Here is a 16246-nt window from a genome sequence, read left to right on the forward strand (position 1 = left end):
AAAGCGCTCGCCCGGGTGGCTCCGACAACTAGCCGGCACCCACGCTAGGAAAATGGATGAGGGCCATACAATAGCATTCTGCAACAGAATGATCGACATCATGACATGGTAGCAACGCGGCCTCCAGCACATGGCGAAGAGCCGAGCACTAGGTAACAATACCGACCGCCGCCCGAGTAGTAGATTGCAACTCAATACAGGCATAATCTGCTTGAAGCTTGAGCGTGAAAGATCTCCAAACACCCTGGCCCTGCCAGGTGGTCGAGCCTGTGCTTACGTAAGGTGGCTCCTGCTGGCTTGGCTTCCCGCGCTTCTCCCTTAGTTAACCTGAATCTACACAACTTCGACGCGTCAAGGAATCATGCTTCATGCAAAACTAACATTACGCCCTATTCACGCAAGTTTTCACGGAATCTGGACTCCGGGTCCGGTGCCACTGGCGATCTGGGATCCGCCCTGACCCCCACCGGGTCCGCTGGAGCTGCATTCGTGCCTTGGATCACATCTAATGTTGGTCGCGACGACTGCGGCGATCTGGAAGGGGCAGGAAGCTCGAAATACCACTGCCCTCCGGAACGATGTCTGAGTTCTCTCATCTCTGGATCCGGGCTACCATGTGGACTTGCACGCCAAGCGCCTTGTCCTGGTGAAGGAGGATCACCTTCGCTAGGACTTGGTTGGCCATTTGAGCTGCCATAGGACAAATTCCTGGCATGGTTCGGCATTCTGCCACTTATCGGCGAGATGGTGCCTTGCGATAGACCGGATTGCTGGGATGTGCGACGAACAGTTCCATCGGACGCCAATTCATGTCGACCGTACTGCACGAAACCTGCGGGAATGGCGGAACTGCCGTCAAGCTCTGGCTTGACTTCTTCTTCGGCTGGAATAGTTGGCTTGAAGAATTCAAAATTATTGGAAGGATCGTCTTCCTGGATTGTCGTTCCACCGATCGAATTTCGAGATGTGAGCTGCAGCTCAGCGCGCAGCTTACGGATATCTCGCTTCTTTTTCCAGCGCCAGAAGAAGAACGCAGCTATCATGAGGACCACCGCTGCTGCTGCGACTGCTATTCCGGCGATGGCTCCGGTGCTCAAGCCAGATTTCTTGCAGCCGATGCATCGGAGATCCGTAGCAGCCCCATCAAGTGGTTTCGCCTTCGACAGGAAAAACTTGCTGTTGCCATAGTCTGCAGTGAGATACCTGGTCATGATTCATTAGCGAAAGTTTTCTGTCAACAAAACGTCAGCCCAGCCTTACGCTTCTTGCAAAAATGTTCTGCCCAAAGTGTACTGGTCAGATCCACTGGCCCTTTTCAACGGGAAGTATCGATAAGAAGTGCTCCCATCTTCAATATTCGCCAATGGGTACTGCAACGCCTGGTCGAAAGCTCCGTACGGCATCTCAATGTCCACTGTTGGTGCACCTGCAGTCCTGTTCCCGGCAAGAGTGAAGGTCACAGTCTTGCCGTCTTTGAGCATTTGATCGTGCTGGGAGTCATTGACTAGATAATATTGGAACGTCTCATTCCAGACCAAGTTGAAGGCGCGCTCGAAAGCTTGACAGGTCGATTCGGGTAGCCAAATTTCCGGGATGAGAGAGTCTATGAAGACATTCGGGATGCCGTCATCGAGACCTTCCACTGGCGCCCCATCAATTGTGATTCCTTTGATAATGACGACAAGATCCCTTTGCCAGTCACTATTAAAGGTCGCGGAGATGGCGCTGTCTTCAGTCACAGCGCCGCGGTTCGCGTCGTATCCACCGAAGGTCAGGCTGAGTAGCTCCGGGACAGGCGTATAATGCCTACCCGCGGTGTACCCATATGAATACGCCGATATGGTTCCTCCATCCTTTAAGGCCTGCAGCGGCGCTTTCGTCATGTCTGCTTCGCTTGTGCTATTCACATGGGATGCATATCCGGTGAGGCCAAACATGCCAAGATACGGAAGAGTAGCCAGATTCGAGGCGATTGTCTGCCCACTGAGTTTAGGCGTGCCTGACTTCAGTGTCAAGACGATGGTATCTGTGCCGACTATTGCGGTGCCGTTATATCCCTGCGACTGTTGCGATGAAGAAAACGGCAGGCTGAAGTAGCCGTCGCCATTGCTTGCTGAGACGGCTTGGAAGCTGGAATCGGTGACTGATGCCGATGAGAAGAGCCCACCGCGAAGCTCGGGACAATTGACTGGATCTGAAATCACGTTCGGGTCTGAGGAGATTATACAGCCTTGAAAATCGGTCGGCCATATGGCAGAGACGGATGTTGCGGGAAGAAGGTTGACAAGCTGAGGTGGTGTTCCGATCTACATGAGTGTCAGCTACAACTACAACTTTTGATGGCGGAGGCATTACCTGGACTTGAATGGTAGACCAGTTTCCGTCGTTGCCTAGCCACTGGTTATATGGCTGCACACTCACCGGACCGACCATGTTGCCAATCTCATGACTCTGCCAGGATATAATGGCGAAAGTTTCACCAGGCTCCGCGAAGGGTTTAATGTTTGACTCTTGCAAGGCCAGTATCACTCAGAGCCTCAAAGTCTAGCCGTGCCGGGTGCACACCACCCTGTTCATGTGGACTGGACCAGGCGCATCTGAGCGCGGGTCGTGGCAGAGCTGTGTACAGCATTCATGCATATGTAGGACAGCGTGGGACCTATCAGAAGCATCAAGTACCGAAAGAGCATCATTGCTTGGGTAGAGAATAATGAGGAGTTGTGCATCTCGATGTAGAGTTCACGCCCGCAGCACTTTCGGCTACGGGCCGATTATCCGACTCGGTATACGCGGGGACCTCGCGTAAGGCGAACTCTAACGCCACAACATCAGAGGCTCTTCACGTCGTCTTTCAGGCTGGCACCTGTTTCGACGGATTCTTTATATTTGAGGCGCTGAAACTTGCTTTCGAAACGGCCGACATCATTGACGAGACCATGCACGTGTCCTGGCGAAAGCTCGTGTCCGTACTCGGCTGCCGCGTGGTGCAGCGTGGAAAATGGGTCGCAAGGCCGCATACGCAGAGCCTGACAGGATTCAGCAGCTTTGGAGAAGCCCACGGGCGGCAGCGCCACAGAACGTGGCAGCTGACCGACGACAAGCGACGCTGCACGCCGTCCAAGCCTCGCTTTCACGCATCGGAGTTGTATCCTCTGCTGAATGCCCAATTGGGACGTACAGACACCACACACTCGCTACACCCGACCCTCTATTCATGCACGGCAGCAGGCGGGCAGCGCCGCTACATGCAACCTCCGACCCGATCTTGCCTGACCACTCTCTTCGCGGGCCTCTTCTGCATCTCTGCAAGCCAACCAGCATCTCTCAATGCAACTGAGTGGGCGAGTGGAAGACCCAACAGCATGGCGGTCACGCTCCAGCAGCAGCCGCCTTGCAAATTCGAGCAAAGAGCTTACGCGGAAAAGCACAATTGACCTTCGTCGGCACAGGACACCTTACCAAACAGAGATGACACGAGCCGAGGCACGATTGCCTCGAGCGTGGTCCGACCTGCATCCTGTGAATTGAGCTGCTTCTGGCTTCACGTCTATGCAAGTCCGGCAAGCCTGGTTCTTGGCAGCACAACAAGGCTCGATCTACCAATATATACTTGCTCCCCCATGTTAAGGGCATACGAGATGCATTTCATCAACTCTGCATCTGGCTCACTGCTGCTTTCCATCATATTGTGCTACTATCCGGACCTGCCGGTCCTCGTTTGTTTGGAGTCAACAACAAGCTCAGAGCATTCCCTGTAGCTCAGGAACATCTTGGGAACGCCTCGAACTTTTTGGAAGCTTGTCTGTTGCTCATCCGTTCTCGATCCGCCCCGAGACACACGTTCAGGCACCATGAAGGCTTGCTTCGCTGCTCTCATTGCTGCTGTTGGAGTGGCTGCGGGTGGCGGCGACGGCGGAGCAAACGAGGATGGAAGATATTCAACTTGGGTCGAAAGCTCTGCACAGTACGAATACAGCACTAAAGTCTGGCAGAAGCCTTACACTACGACTGCCATCTGGAGCCATCCTGCCGAAACATCAGTCTACACAAGCACGTCCATATCGATCGTGGACAGTATAGAATCCATCACAGTTCCCGTCCCTTACACAACTACGCTGCCCGCGGTCGTTAGTACCTCTATATCGATTGACACCAGTCCGACCACTGAGGTCATCACATCGACAAGCTACATTTACTCGACTTATACGTCGCTGGTAACTGTCACCGAAGTTACTATGTCAGCCACAACCAAAACAGAGTTGTCCAGAATCACGTTGCCAACTACAGTGGTGGACACTTCCGTCCAGTCAATCATCGTTGACAATACCGTCCTCCACTACACCACAATTGTCGACCAGGAGACTATCATAAACACCATCACGTTTCCTGCTCCCCCGCCTGTTACGGTACCAATTCCTACCACAATACCGACCACCATCACCGCCACTCCTACTTCGGCTCTCTGCCCTCTCGGTGGACCATCGACTGCTAATTCTCTTGGCTGTGGTGGCCGGGGTTGCACTGTTGAATTTCAGCAAGAAGCTCTCGTCCACTGGAGCGAATACCCAGATTCGGAACCTCTGGTGACAGTGCTGTCTTTCGTGGACGAATCTGCTTCGGCGACGTGTATTACAACGAAATGCAATACGGAAGTCTTCAACCAGCACTATCGTCAGACAGCAACAAATTGCGCATATCCGCCTTGTCCGACTAACACCATAGACTGCAACTGCAACATTGTTGTAGGCCCCATTGTCCTGCCTGGTGGCTCAACAACATCAGTCACGCAGATTGGACCCTCTGGGTGGAATCTGATACTGGGTACCGTACCCACTGGCAGGAACATCGGGTTCTGTCTTCCCGACGGCGGCTCATGTGTTACGGCAACATCAGCAACACTATCCACTCCGCTTGTTTACACCGGAGAGGTTAGCAGCACAGTTTACAATAATGCCAGTGCACCTCAGTCGACCGCGTGGTATCTGCCTGAGCTTGGCGAATACTTCCCTCCTGACAGCCCCTTTGGAGCTTGCACGACAGCTCTTCTGAGAGACAATGATGTAGTTGCGAAGCATCACAAACGCCAAATCGCTGCGTCAAACAAGCTAGTCTGGTCCGCCGTTCCCAGCAACGCTAGAACGAAGAGGCTAAATGTGACGCAAGAAGCAGTGACAGAAAGAACCACTCCAGCCTCCACGTCGGCATCGACTACACCGACTTCGCAGCCTTCTACCCCAGTCACTACGCCTTCATCGAGCACGTCGCCTTCGACCGAGCCCACGTCTACAGCTAGTGCTGCTACCAGCGGGGAGACTAGCAGCTCGATACCAATTGGGACATCTACCGAATCACCATCGTCCCACAGTAGTCATTCAGGAACCGTATACATTACCGAGACGGTTTACTACAGCATGATCCTGTCTCCAGGTCAGCAATCAGTACTGGATGCCTACGCTGCTAGTGAAGAGGGTCTTTCGACTGCCTCAGCCGAGTCTTCACCATCTGCCACAAGCTCTTCACCTCAGCAGCAAACCGACAATGCCGCGACCTCGCCTCAGGAACCTGGTTACTGGCTGACTCTGGCATTGATGCTCTTCGGTTTGCTGTAGTCTGGGCTGACTTAATCGATAAGAGAGACAAAAATGATATAAGAGACTAAAACGCAGATCGGACCGGCCTGATCGGCCTTTGAGAAAAAAAAAACGCCCTTGTAGAGGAACGATAATGTCACCCGGTAGCACGAAAATCCCCTATTAGTAGCTTCGTATCTATCTCTATCGCATAAACTTTGTAACTACTAATTAGGCAAATACGAATTCGGAATTACTAGGGGAAGGCCTAGCTTTATATTAGTCTTCCCTACTGCTGCTTTTACGTTCTATATCGGGACGCGACTCCTTCTATTAGCGAGCATTCGTTATATATAAGGCGTATATACTTATTAGCTCGTAATCGATTCCCGTTTCTATAGACTTAGTTATTTATATCTACTATAGGGAATATAAAGCCACACTTAGCCAGAAACTTTGCTATTTAGCAAACGGTCTACTTGCCTACGAATACGATAAGAAGCGATACGTCGAGTGTAAGTATATATTAAGGCGTAATATTTACTACCTTTAGAAATTAAGTATACTATTCTAAGCCGTAGGGCCGGCGGCTTTAAGTTGCGTATACCGTATAAGGCTACTAGATAGCGCCTTTAGCCTCTTAGCCTTATATATATATTTATTCTTATCTAATTAGATTCTCGAACGTAGGTTTATTTATCGTTAAAATTCGCGTAGTAGTCTTATACTACTAGTATTACTGCTTTTCGTACCGCGTTTCTAAGCGTATTCGTCGTTTACGTAGTAATAGGCGAAATAGCTCTACGTATAGCGTAGCTAAATAGTAGTTAGTATCGACAACTTATAAAGAGATTAATTCTCATATCTTAGCTTTCACTCTTTCGTCTGTTGTCCAAAATTGCTACTAGCTACTAAGCGCGGCTTGTGTATATAGGACAACCTAGTCGCAGCCTAGATTAGCCCCTCGATTACTTACTTAACCTCCTGTTATTATTAATTAAGTTATTTTCTTAGCTTCGTGCAGGCCTACCGTCCGAAGATGCATGAGTTGCTCAAGAATGGAGTCCGCAAATGCGAGAACGCGAGGCACGTTTTCGACCAGTCCGACGCCTTCGGGCATAAAAGGGAAACGTGCAACGTACAGGAAGTCGAGGCAGGGATGTGCTAGGTGTAAAAAGAGGAGGGTAAAGGTGAGTCAGGAGATCTGAGATGACGCGCCAGAGCCGTTTGTGGCCGCTGCTCGCGCTAGTTATAGGCATGAGGGCAAGGCTGATCAGGCTGCTGTAGTGCGATGAAGCGAAACCGACATGTACTGCTTGCCTGACCAGAGGCGAGACCTGCCATTACGCAGATGTTCCGCATTGGTACGTGCGATGGTGGTCGCCCGAATCACGATGTTTTGGCTAACTCCAGTTGTCCATTTTAGCCACTTATGTGGATGTCTTGATTGCGACTGTGTGGCAGCCAGAGAAGCGTCGGTCGATCCGGTAGATTTCGAGTTCACATTCCACTATGCCAGATACACTTACGACACGCTCATTGAGGAGCCGATCAACGAAAAAGTTAGACCTTTGCTTGCACCTCCGGCATCACTGACTCACCCCTTCATCCTGGAATTGCATCTGGCATTGGCAGCTTCACATCTGGCGTGTTTAAACCCATCAAAAGCCCCAGTCTATGTGGGACATGCCATTCGATACCAGAATCGAGCATTGGAAAAGTTCAAGCTTCAAGGTTTACCGAAGCCTGAAGATTGTCTGCCGATGTTTTCCTTCTCGGCGACGCTTGGCCTCTTGCATCTGGCGCACTCAAGAGTACCTGGACCGCATGGATACCCTGTCGACTGCTTGCTGACCTTCATCGAGCTTGGCCAACTGTGGCGAGGCTGTCGCTCAATCCTAGCCGTGGCGAGAGAAGTGCTCCCCATGGAGGCGTACATTCAGACGTTCGAGGAGCCGCATGCTGTGAGAGATTTTCTGCATGGCCCACCTGAGCATATTTGTGATGCACGATGCCAAGTGCCAATTAATGAGGCCATCGTGTATGAGCTCGAGTATGCGGAGGCTATGATGAAGGAGAAGTGTCAGCCGGGCAGGCTGACGATATTCCAGCGAACACTCAAGATTTTGAGACATGTTGCGAGATTCCATGATACCGATCGTGCAGCATTTGTGTTGACATTTGCAGCCGCATGTCCCGATGAGCATCTCGAGATGCTGCGCAGTGGAGACTCTCAGGCTAGAGTGATTCTTGGACTTTACGCGGCTCTTCTCGACTGTCTCGATGTGCGGTGGTCGAAAGGATATGCACAAGATCTCATGATCGAAATGGCTGCCAATCCGGCGACATCCCGGCATGCCGCGATGCACCAGAGATGGCGAGATCTGATGATAAGGCTGAGGGAGAGAAAGGTGAGTGTATCGGCATAGATAGACGAGCGCAGAAGGGGTAAAATTGCAATCAACGGATGCGGGTAGAGAGGGTATGAGCCAACAGAAGGCGCTCAATCGCCTCACGCCTTGAATGCGGCCGCGACCTGATTACTCTCTCGGCCCTCGGGTCTGCGGGCGTACACAGATATGCTCGTCATGGGCTACGGCTTCCTGTAAGATACGTTCGAAGGCTTCACGCCCACCATATACTAATGCCTCGCGGACATTGAAGGATCCAGATCTGCAATTCGTAGCAGGCGGGACATGGCGGTTCTCGGACTGGATGGCAGAAACGATGTGAGTTGAAGGAAGGAAGATGGTCGGCGACTCAGATATCAAGTTGACGCGTATGCAGCCCAGGCTTGGCAAGAGAGCCGTTTCAACTCTATTCACCCTGGCCTGGTTCCTGAATCTCGGCTCAGCAACACGGAGCCACACGGATCTGCTTCACATCCTCCACGAAGATCTCTACAATGACAATGCGACCGAGCAGGAAGTGCTGAGGCAACACGATCTCGCGGACCATCGCGAACCCACTCTTTACCATGCGCAATGCGCTCTCACCAACATCTTCACCTCTCCTTCATTTTCCTATTTCTGTCTTTACTGGTAAACAATGCCTGGGCAATTGGAGTTGAGATCACATCTCCTTCGGGAGGAGGAACATGGCCTGCGGGTCCCATAACCGTAAAATGGGTGGATGGAGGAGGAACGCCTAATATGGCTCAACTTACAACATATGTTCTGGAGCTTCTTGTGGGAGGAAATCTTCCAAGCAATTCCAAAGTCATCGCGACGCTCGGAGGTGGACACGGCAAGATACAAGATGGGAGCGTCGAGGATCAAATCGTGGCGGATGTGGCACAGAGTATTGAGAACGGATTCTACTTTCGCATGACCAGCAACACTTCCAGTGGAAACCAAGTCATTAATTACTCGAATCGCTTTACATTGATCAACCTCAATGGCACGACCGACTCCCGTTATCTGGATGGCGCCAATGCTGTGGCAGGTATGGACGACGTGCCTTCTTCGCAGTACAACCAGATTGCACGACCGTCTACTACCAGCGGCTCTCCATCTTCTGCATCTCCGACCAGCATCGCAACTACCACGACCACTGCAACCGCGACATCGCAGCCATCATCGGACGACGACTTGACTACTGGAGTCAAGGTTGGCATCGGCGTTGGCGCCTGTCTAGCTCTGATCGGAGTCATCAGTCTTTTCGGATGGGCGTACGTATTCTGGAGACATAAGAAGAGGAAACAACAACATCAAGCACAGCACCCTCTGAACTCGGCGCGGGTGTCCAAGTATAGCGCAGGCGCATTCCTTGGCAACAAAGTCGAGCTCCCGACAGAGCATGCCGAATCGTCGCGATCACGTCTCGAACTAAGCCCGACCGATGAGCGCTACGAAGTACATGGCTCGAACAAACCTGCCGAAGCTGCAAGAGCTAGTATTTATGAGCTGGAAGGGGATTGGTCGGGCTGGGAGGCAGGGAATGGTAGGAAAAGCAAGGCGTATGATCCCACTGCGATGTAAATGTAATAGAGATATGATAGTACTGGATACAGATGACATAATGAACAGACCTACATATTGTATGTGCCAGCCTTCTCAATGGCTGTGGCCTCGCATTCAGCCAAACAGAGACCTGAGCGCTCTTGGAGACGCACGCCGGAAATTCTGCCATCACTTGGTCGTAACGAGGGCGACGGCTATGATGCATCTTACGAGGCAACGACATACTGTCACAGCTGAGACAAGCCATAATGTGTGCCTACCATATGAGCTTCTTAAATGAGGGGCAGTCATTCGCGTTGGAACGTGAAAGGACCTACTTGCTTCGGCCTCTTCAAGGCAACCAGAGGTACCTACAACCTGGAAGCTGCGGAGCATCATTACTTGAAGTGTGTGTGTTCGATTGTTGATTAAGTGTCTACGGAAAAAGCGAGAAGTCGCTAAATAGGGTGCCGCGTGTGTGCACGGACCTAGGCACATGCCTCAGGATTCAACTCACCCCCTCGTGTATATGCAAGGCACGTTGGTAAATACAAAGTCGCTCAAATCAAACAAAGAGGTATCAGTCAATAGCCCAGGCTTCTTGCCCTTACAATGGCCATTTAGTCAGTCAATAGCCTAGGCTTCTTGCCCTTACAATGGCCATTCAGTTCAGTCAGTAACCCAGGCTTCTTGCCCTTAGATGGTTGTTCGGTTTCAGCAACCCAGGCTTTATGCCCTTCATTGGTTGTTCAGTCAATCAGCAACCCAGGCATCTTGCCCTTCATTGGTTGTTCAGTCAATTCAGCCGCCGCACCCCCTGCTTCCAGCAGATAGGTGTTGATTGCGGTTCAGTCAGTAGCCACGACACCCCCTGCTTCTTGCAGGTGGGTGCTTAAAGCAGCCGTTCAGTCGTGGTTCAGTCGTGTCAGGTTTATCGTATCAGGTTCAGTCGTTCAGAAGGCCCAGCTCTTGCCAGTTGCTAGCTCTGAACCAGGTCGAGGGTCATTCTCTGGTACAGCAATAGCCAAATTGGCGGCTTGTTGGTTGAGATTTTCTTCTTGCAGTAGTCGCAGTACTGCTTCTTAGTGTTCTTGTTGTCGGTGTTCTTGTTTAGTTTGCGAATGCCGCCAGTCGCGACAGTCGCAGTGGTCGAGTCGGAAACGGCCATCTTGGCTGTTCAATTGTCGGTCTTGGTTAGGTCTTGTTCGCACCCCCTGCTTTGCGCAGGAGGGTGTTCAGTCTTGATTAGGTCTGCGGTAGCAGTCGAGGGCTCATAACCACTTGAAGTGTGTGTGTTCGATTGTTGATTAAGTGTCTACGGAAAAAGCGAGAAGTCGCTAAATAGGGTGCCGCGTGTGTGCACGGACCTAGGCACATGCCTCAGGATTCAACTTCATTCTATCCTGTGGTATTGCCGATCACCATGAGGCTTGATCCTTCCGGACCCCGATAGGATTTGCGGTTTACATGCTGGAACTTGGGCGCGCAACACCAAGACATTCACCTCTATGGACACGAACGTAGAAGCAGATCCGGAGACACAACTTTCAGACTCTCTTCGATGGATTCGGCACAAGCTCGTCATGAGTTCCACGAATACGTAATGCGAGGGTCGTAAAAGGAAGAACGCTGGTACGCGAACGACAATGAAGAAGCTTCCGAGCGGACGGGAAGTCTACAAGAAGAAGAGCCTGAGAAGAAGAAGGTAGGTTGGAGCTTAGGGTCAGGTTCGATAATGATACATGAAGTACCGACTTCAAGGTATGACGCTCAGGTTGTTGGAATGGTTTCTCGGTGGTCTTGTTGGATTGTTAGGCCATTTTGAGCCGTGTCTGACGGCATATGGTGAAGCGAGAGATCGATTGTTTGTTCCTTGGTTGCCGGGATGTTTGAAGTATACAGCAGTCGCAGAAAAGTGTATGGCAAAATGCTAGGCCTGTGCCGTCCCTTCACACCATGCAAGAGGCGAGTCTGGACAGCTTACAGACGATGATCTATGATACGTGAGTGCGAGTGCATTGAAAATCTCCATCGCAGTGTTCCTCTAGTCATTCTGACTGTCCTGATCATCGCATATATCGATCATTAAAGTACGGAGCCAAGCCCGCAGGCGAAGCCAAATTTCATTGACGACATGGATGCGAGCACCTCTCCAAAGTCCGGCCGAGAACCTCTTTCGCTCTACACCTAAGCTCCTGCGGTGATACAGAATATCGATTCATGACAATGAGCTGACGCAGACACTTGATTTCCTTCACGCTGTCTTTCACATCTCTCTACCACCTCCCGCGACGAATAGCGCGGACGACAGGAACATGCTCCCTCGGTAGCATCAAGGTGGGCCGGGCGGCCAGCAGAGAGAGCTTCTGTACTTCACTACAACAACATATTTCTATACCAATACGCGATCGGACGAGAAAGGGAATAGACTTGCGACAGAAGCGGGCATATGCGCAAGGGACTCAAGCAGAAGAGAAGCTCAGACAGAAGCAAGAGTCGGATATCAGAAAAGCAATGTCCGCGGCAGACATTCAATATGCGCCGCAAAGAGATGTGCCTTCGAAGCACATACATATCCTAGGCACCGGAAGCATTGGCAAATTGGTTGCGCATGCGCTAAGAGGAATACCGATCCGCCGCCAGTGACGCTCTTACTGCATCGAGCCCAACTCCTCTCGGCGTGGAATTCAGGCAGGAAGGTTATCACTGTGCAGGACGGAGACGACGTAATTGCAAGAGGCGGATTCCGCGTGGAATTTTCGCCACCATATCGAAGACAGCATGGAGTCGTAGTCGAGGATGGCAGTCCTGAAATATTCGATATGGCTGACCAAACAGGCATGAAGCCACACGAGGTCGCAAAGATAGTTCAGCAGCAACGCAGAGAGGCTGGCGATGAAATGAGCTCGCCATCCGGATCCAGATCTGTGGATAAAAGCGATCCAAACTACCGCAAAAGATCTGGCGACGAAGCGATCTCGAACGAGCCCATATATAACCTCATTGTCACCACGAAAGCTCCTCGCACCATAGCGGCGCTGTTGTCAATCAGGCACCGCATCACCAAAGAAAGCACTATATGCTTCCTGCAAAATGGAATGGGAATCGTGGAAGAGGCGAATAAGGAAGTGTTTCCAGACGAGAGCACGCGCCCAAGCTATGTTCAAGGGATCATATCTCATGGCGCCAATGTTCCGCCGAGCAAAGCTGAAGAGGATCCATTCTTTGTTGTGCATGCAGGCCACGGAACTGTCCAGCTTGGCGCCATACCGCGACGCACTACAGGCTGGAGAGATGATGCGAAGCCGTCTGGTTTTGGCACTGAAAATCCAGGGAAGCTTCCCGAGAGTCAGCTTGACAACGAGGTGTCGCCAACTGGGCGCTACATCATACGGACCCTCACGCGGACACCTATACTGGCAGCCGTGGCCTTCACGCCGATCGAGCTCCTTCAACTCCAGCTTGAGAAGCTCGCGATCAACTCTGTCCTGAACCCGATGACAGCACTCCTCGACGACCGCAACGGCACCATACTCTACAATTTCGCGCTCAGTCGCGTAATGCGACTCCTACTCGCCGAAACCTCCCTCGTCATCCGCTCCCTACCCGAACTTCGCGGCCTGCCAAACGTCCCACATCGCTTCGCATCCGACCGACTAGAGGGACTTGTCGTTGCTGTCGCGAACAAGACGCGGGACAATATCAGCTCAATGTTGGCAGATGTGAGAAGAGGCGCGCCGACGGAGGTCGAATACATTAATGGGTACATTGTGAAGCGTGGAGAAGAACTGGGCATCAAGCCCGTCGTGAATTACTCTTTCATGCAAATGGTGATTGGAAAGCAATTTATGGTGAAGAGAGAGATGGAAGATGAGGTTCCGCAGACTACGGACCATAATCGGGAGTAAGATGTGAATACGGCTGTATAGAATTGGACCTGTACATAATCAGGCGAGAAAGTGGCATTCGAGAATAGAGTTCAAGCACAAGTGAATGTTCCGGCTTCGGATCAGACGCCGCAGAGATCCCCTTGGTGAACTCGTTGCCTCGCGGCGTTCGTCGGCAAAACAGGGTATTAACTATGTCGTGTCCATATAGTTAGCAATTAGTATGCCGCCTTGCAGGTAAATAATAAGGCTCCTATTAGACTCGTTTAGCATGTAACTATGCCTCTTCTAGTGCCGCCGCACTTAGAGACTAGATTTCTAACTCTTAAAGGTTTAAACCGTAAAGTTAAATACACTTATTTAGCACTGCTAATAGACCGCTTTGTAGCGACTGTTGCTAATATAGAAGAAGTTAATAAGGAAGATAACGACGAAGGGTAGTTATAGTAGGTAGAAGAGGCGTATAGTAACCTAATTAAGTACGACGACTATATCTATTCGTCGACAAGAGGTCCGGTAGTTAAGCTAGTAGCAAATGCGGCGCCTCGGGGGTTAGAACAAGAGCCGTTTATTACTAGAAATAAGGACGATATAATAGAGGCTATTAGTATAGACAATCGAGTAGGAGGGTTGTATTATCTAGCGGAAGGAGACACTAATAAGGTGCCCTTCGTGCTATTATAAGGCATTAAATATAAGCGGAAAGTGTGCTTACCTTTGCACCTATAAGGTAACCTATTAGAGGTTAAGAACGTATAGTATAAGTTCTTTAACCTTCTATAGACCGACGAGGTTATTAATAGGCTAGTCAAGTATACTAATAAGTATACTAAGAGCCGAGAGGAGTTCAAACTAGATACGGCTAGAAATCTACGGATCGATAGTAAAGGGAACCTATAGATCTTCGTATCTAGATATCTATAGAAATCGGTAGGGCGTAAGGATATAATAATCTTCGTAGCCCTAATCGTCTATATATTAGCGATCTAAATAGCCGATAAGTCGGATTACTAGAGGGACGACAAATACTAGCCTATCTATCTAATCGCTAATTATATAAGCGAGTAGCGTTTCCGATAAATTAAGGCCGCTCTATAGTATAGAAGTCCTATTCTAAGAGGCTCTAGACTGCCTACGTAGGCGTAGATATTACTATTAGCCGACCTATTACGAGAGAGGTTTAAGACTATAGTTATACCTAGTACTAACTTATCGCTTAACGAGTCTATAATCCGCTTTATAGGACAATCTAGCTATATTATAATAATGCGAGGCAAGCCGACACTAATTAGATACTATGTCCTTTGCCTATACGAGGGTAGGTACCTATATTCCTTCCTATTCTTAAGCCCTCGAAAGCAATACTCTTAGGAAGCCGAAACGGACGAATTCGTAAGCCGAGTCCTCGAGAGGTATATTATAGTCCGCGAGTAGCCTACTATCGCCGAGGCCGCCGACCGCGCAAAGGAGAGTAATAAGAAGCGTCGAGATAGGCTTAATAAGCTTACTAGGGGAGGTAGTTGTAATAGTTTAAGTAGTATCTACGAGATCGAGGAAATTAATATCGACTTTTACGTACCTGCCTTATAAGGACTAAGCGAGCCTAGCGCTATCTAACCGACTAACTACACTTACGGACTAGACCTTAGTACGCGGCTAAGTCCGCTAAGAATTGTAGTCCTTCGACTATTACTATAACTTCCTTTCTAGATATACTTCTTCTATATCTATATAGATAATCTATTTAATAATATAGTCCTATTTGCGATATTAAAGTATCTCGGTATTACTGCGAGTAGCACTATACGGTCTAGTTCCTTATCGTAGCCTTAGAAAGGTGCTAAATTCGAGAAGTTAGGCTAAATCCTAAAGTCTAGCGCGAGGAAGAAATCGACCTTTATACTACTAGAACGTAAGACGACTCGTTTCCTATTCGATATACTACTATACAAGGTAATTTATAGCGTAGCCGCGATTATCTAGTAGGATAGGAATCTCGTTTAATTCCTTACGAATGCTATCGACCCTCGAAGCCGTAAAACCTATACCCGAGTACGCCTACGAGCCTATAATAACGCCTTTATCGATACCTACGTACGGCCTTACTAGAAAGAAGAACGCGAACCTAAGCAAATTCTAAAGATCGCGGCTCTCTATAATAATTATATAGGTAGTATAGATATCTACGATTAGCTCCGGTTCTACTATTCTTCTTAGTATAAGTCGAGGAAGGGCTAGTATCTGCTCTTCTATTTCCTACTAGACGCTACTATTGTTAACGTATTTATACTTCTTCGAGGCGATAAGAAGTATAAGGACTTTACTTACTAAAGAGAGTTTCGAGTTAAACTAGCGTAGTAAATAGTATAGAAGGCGTAGAGCGAGAAGAATAGCCGCCTCGCTATAGAGGCGGCAGCGAAAGCTGCTTGTATACTAACACCTCTACTGCCTAGGTAATAAGGCTAGTTTATCGCAGGTTATACCTATAATATAAGCGGAGCTCGATAGAAGCGCTATTAAATTAGGAAGGGCGATAGTCTTCCTATAGCCGAAGAATCTCGTCGCCTCGCTCGTAGTAGTAACGCTATATATACCTAGAAGCCTATTCTTAAGCGCTAACGTTACTATCTCTATAAGCATATAAGGACCGCTTAGGGGTTTAAATATTAGCCTCTTAATAAGAAGGATAAACACTATTTAATATACGCCTACTTATATTATAGTCCTATCGCCTTATATAAAGCATATAACTTAATATAGTATAACTAGCCTAATCTATATACCTTCTTCGAGAGTTTAAAGCCGGATCTAGTAACCGCCGGCGGTTTAACCTCTAACGATTAACAAT

At 49.5% G+C, this 16246-nt stretch overlaps 5 protein-coding genes across 5 annotated transcripts; 4 read left to right on the forward strand and 1 right to left on the reverse strand.

Annotated features, from left to right (window-relative positions):
• Positions 1–733: 733 nt before the first annotated feature.
• On the reverse strand, positions 734–2433 carry MYCFIDRAFT_194951 (uncharacterized protein; the record flags this gene model as incomplete). The annotated part of the gene is made up of 4 exons (XM_007925934.1): positions 734–770; positions 823–1203; positions 1261–2306; positions 2422–2433. 4 exons carry the CDS (start codon positions 2431–2433, stop codon positions 734–736), a joined length of 1476 nt encoding a protein of 491 aa, XP_007924125.1.
• Positions 2434–3851: 1418 nt separating this feature from the next.
• Positions 3852–5609, forward strand: MYCFIDRAFT_172747 (uncharacterized protein; the record flags this gene model as incomplete). The annotated part of the gene is made up of 1 exon (XM_007925935.1): positions 3852–5609. The coding sequence occupies one exon, from the start codon at positions 3852–3854 to the stop codon at positions 5607–5609; it is 1758 nt and encodes a 585-aa protein (XP_007924126.1).
• Positions 5610–6609: 1000 nt separating this feature from the next.
• Positions 6610–8110, forward strand: MYCFIDRAFT_172748 (uncharacterized protein; the record flags this gene model as incomplete). The annotated part of the gene is made up of 9 exons (XM_007925936.1): positions 6610–6701; positions 6728–6738; positions 6780–6799; positions 6858–6966; positions 6997–7004; positions 7035–7048; positions 7090–7730; positions 7758–7981; positions 8048–8110. The coding sequence occupies 9 exons, from the start codon at positions 6610–6612 to the stop codon at positions 8108–8110; spliced, it is 1182 nt and encodes a 393-aa protein (XP_007924127.1).
• A 391-nt stretch (positions 8111–8501) lies between these two features.
• Positions 8502–9611, forward strand: MYCFIDRAFT_210684 (uncharacterized protein). The gene has a single exon (XM_007925937.1). The coding sequence runs from the start codon at positions 8555–8557 to the stop codon at positions 9548–9550; it is 996 nt and encodes a 331-aa protein (XP_007924128.1). The 5' UTR covers positions 8502–8554; the 3' UTR covers positions 9551–9611.
• A 1856-nt stretch (positions 9612–11467) lies between these two features.
• Positions 11468–13647, forward strand: MYCFIDRAFT_214476 (uncharacterized protein; the record flags this gene model as incomplete). Its single annotated transcript, XM_007925938.1, has 2 exons — positions 11468–11514; positions 12093–13647. The coding sequence occupies 2 exons, from the start codon at positions 11468–11470 to the stop codon at positions 13417–13419; spliced, it is 1374 nt and encodes a 457-aa protein (XP_007924129.1). The 3' UTR covers positions 13420–13647.
• Positions 13648–16246: the final 2599 nt, after the last annotated feature.

Source organism: Pseudocercospora fijiensis (genome assembly GCF_000340215.1).
Source record: "Pseudocercospora fijiensis CIRAD86 unplaced genomic scaffold MYCFIscaffold_2, whole genome shotgun sequence".
NCBI classification, from domain to species: Eukaryota; Fungi; Ascomycota; class Dothideomycetes; order Mycosphaerellales; family Mycosphaerellaceae; genus Pseudocercospora; species Pseudocercospora fijiensis.

Bases quoted from the DNA above. Each gene is read 5' to 3' on its own strand.
- MYCFIDRAFT_210684 (XM_007925937.1), top strand. From the start codon at position 8,555: ATGCGCTCTCACCAACATCTTCACCTCTCCTTCATTTTCCTATTTCTG.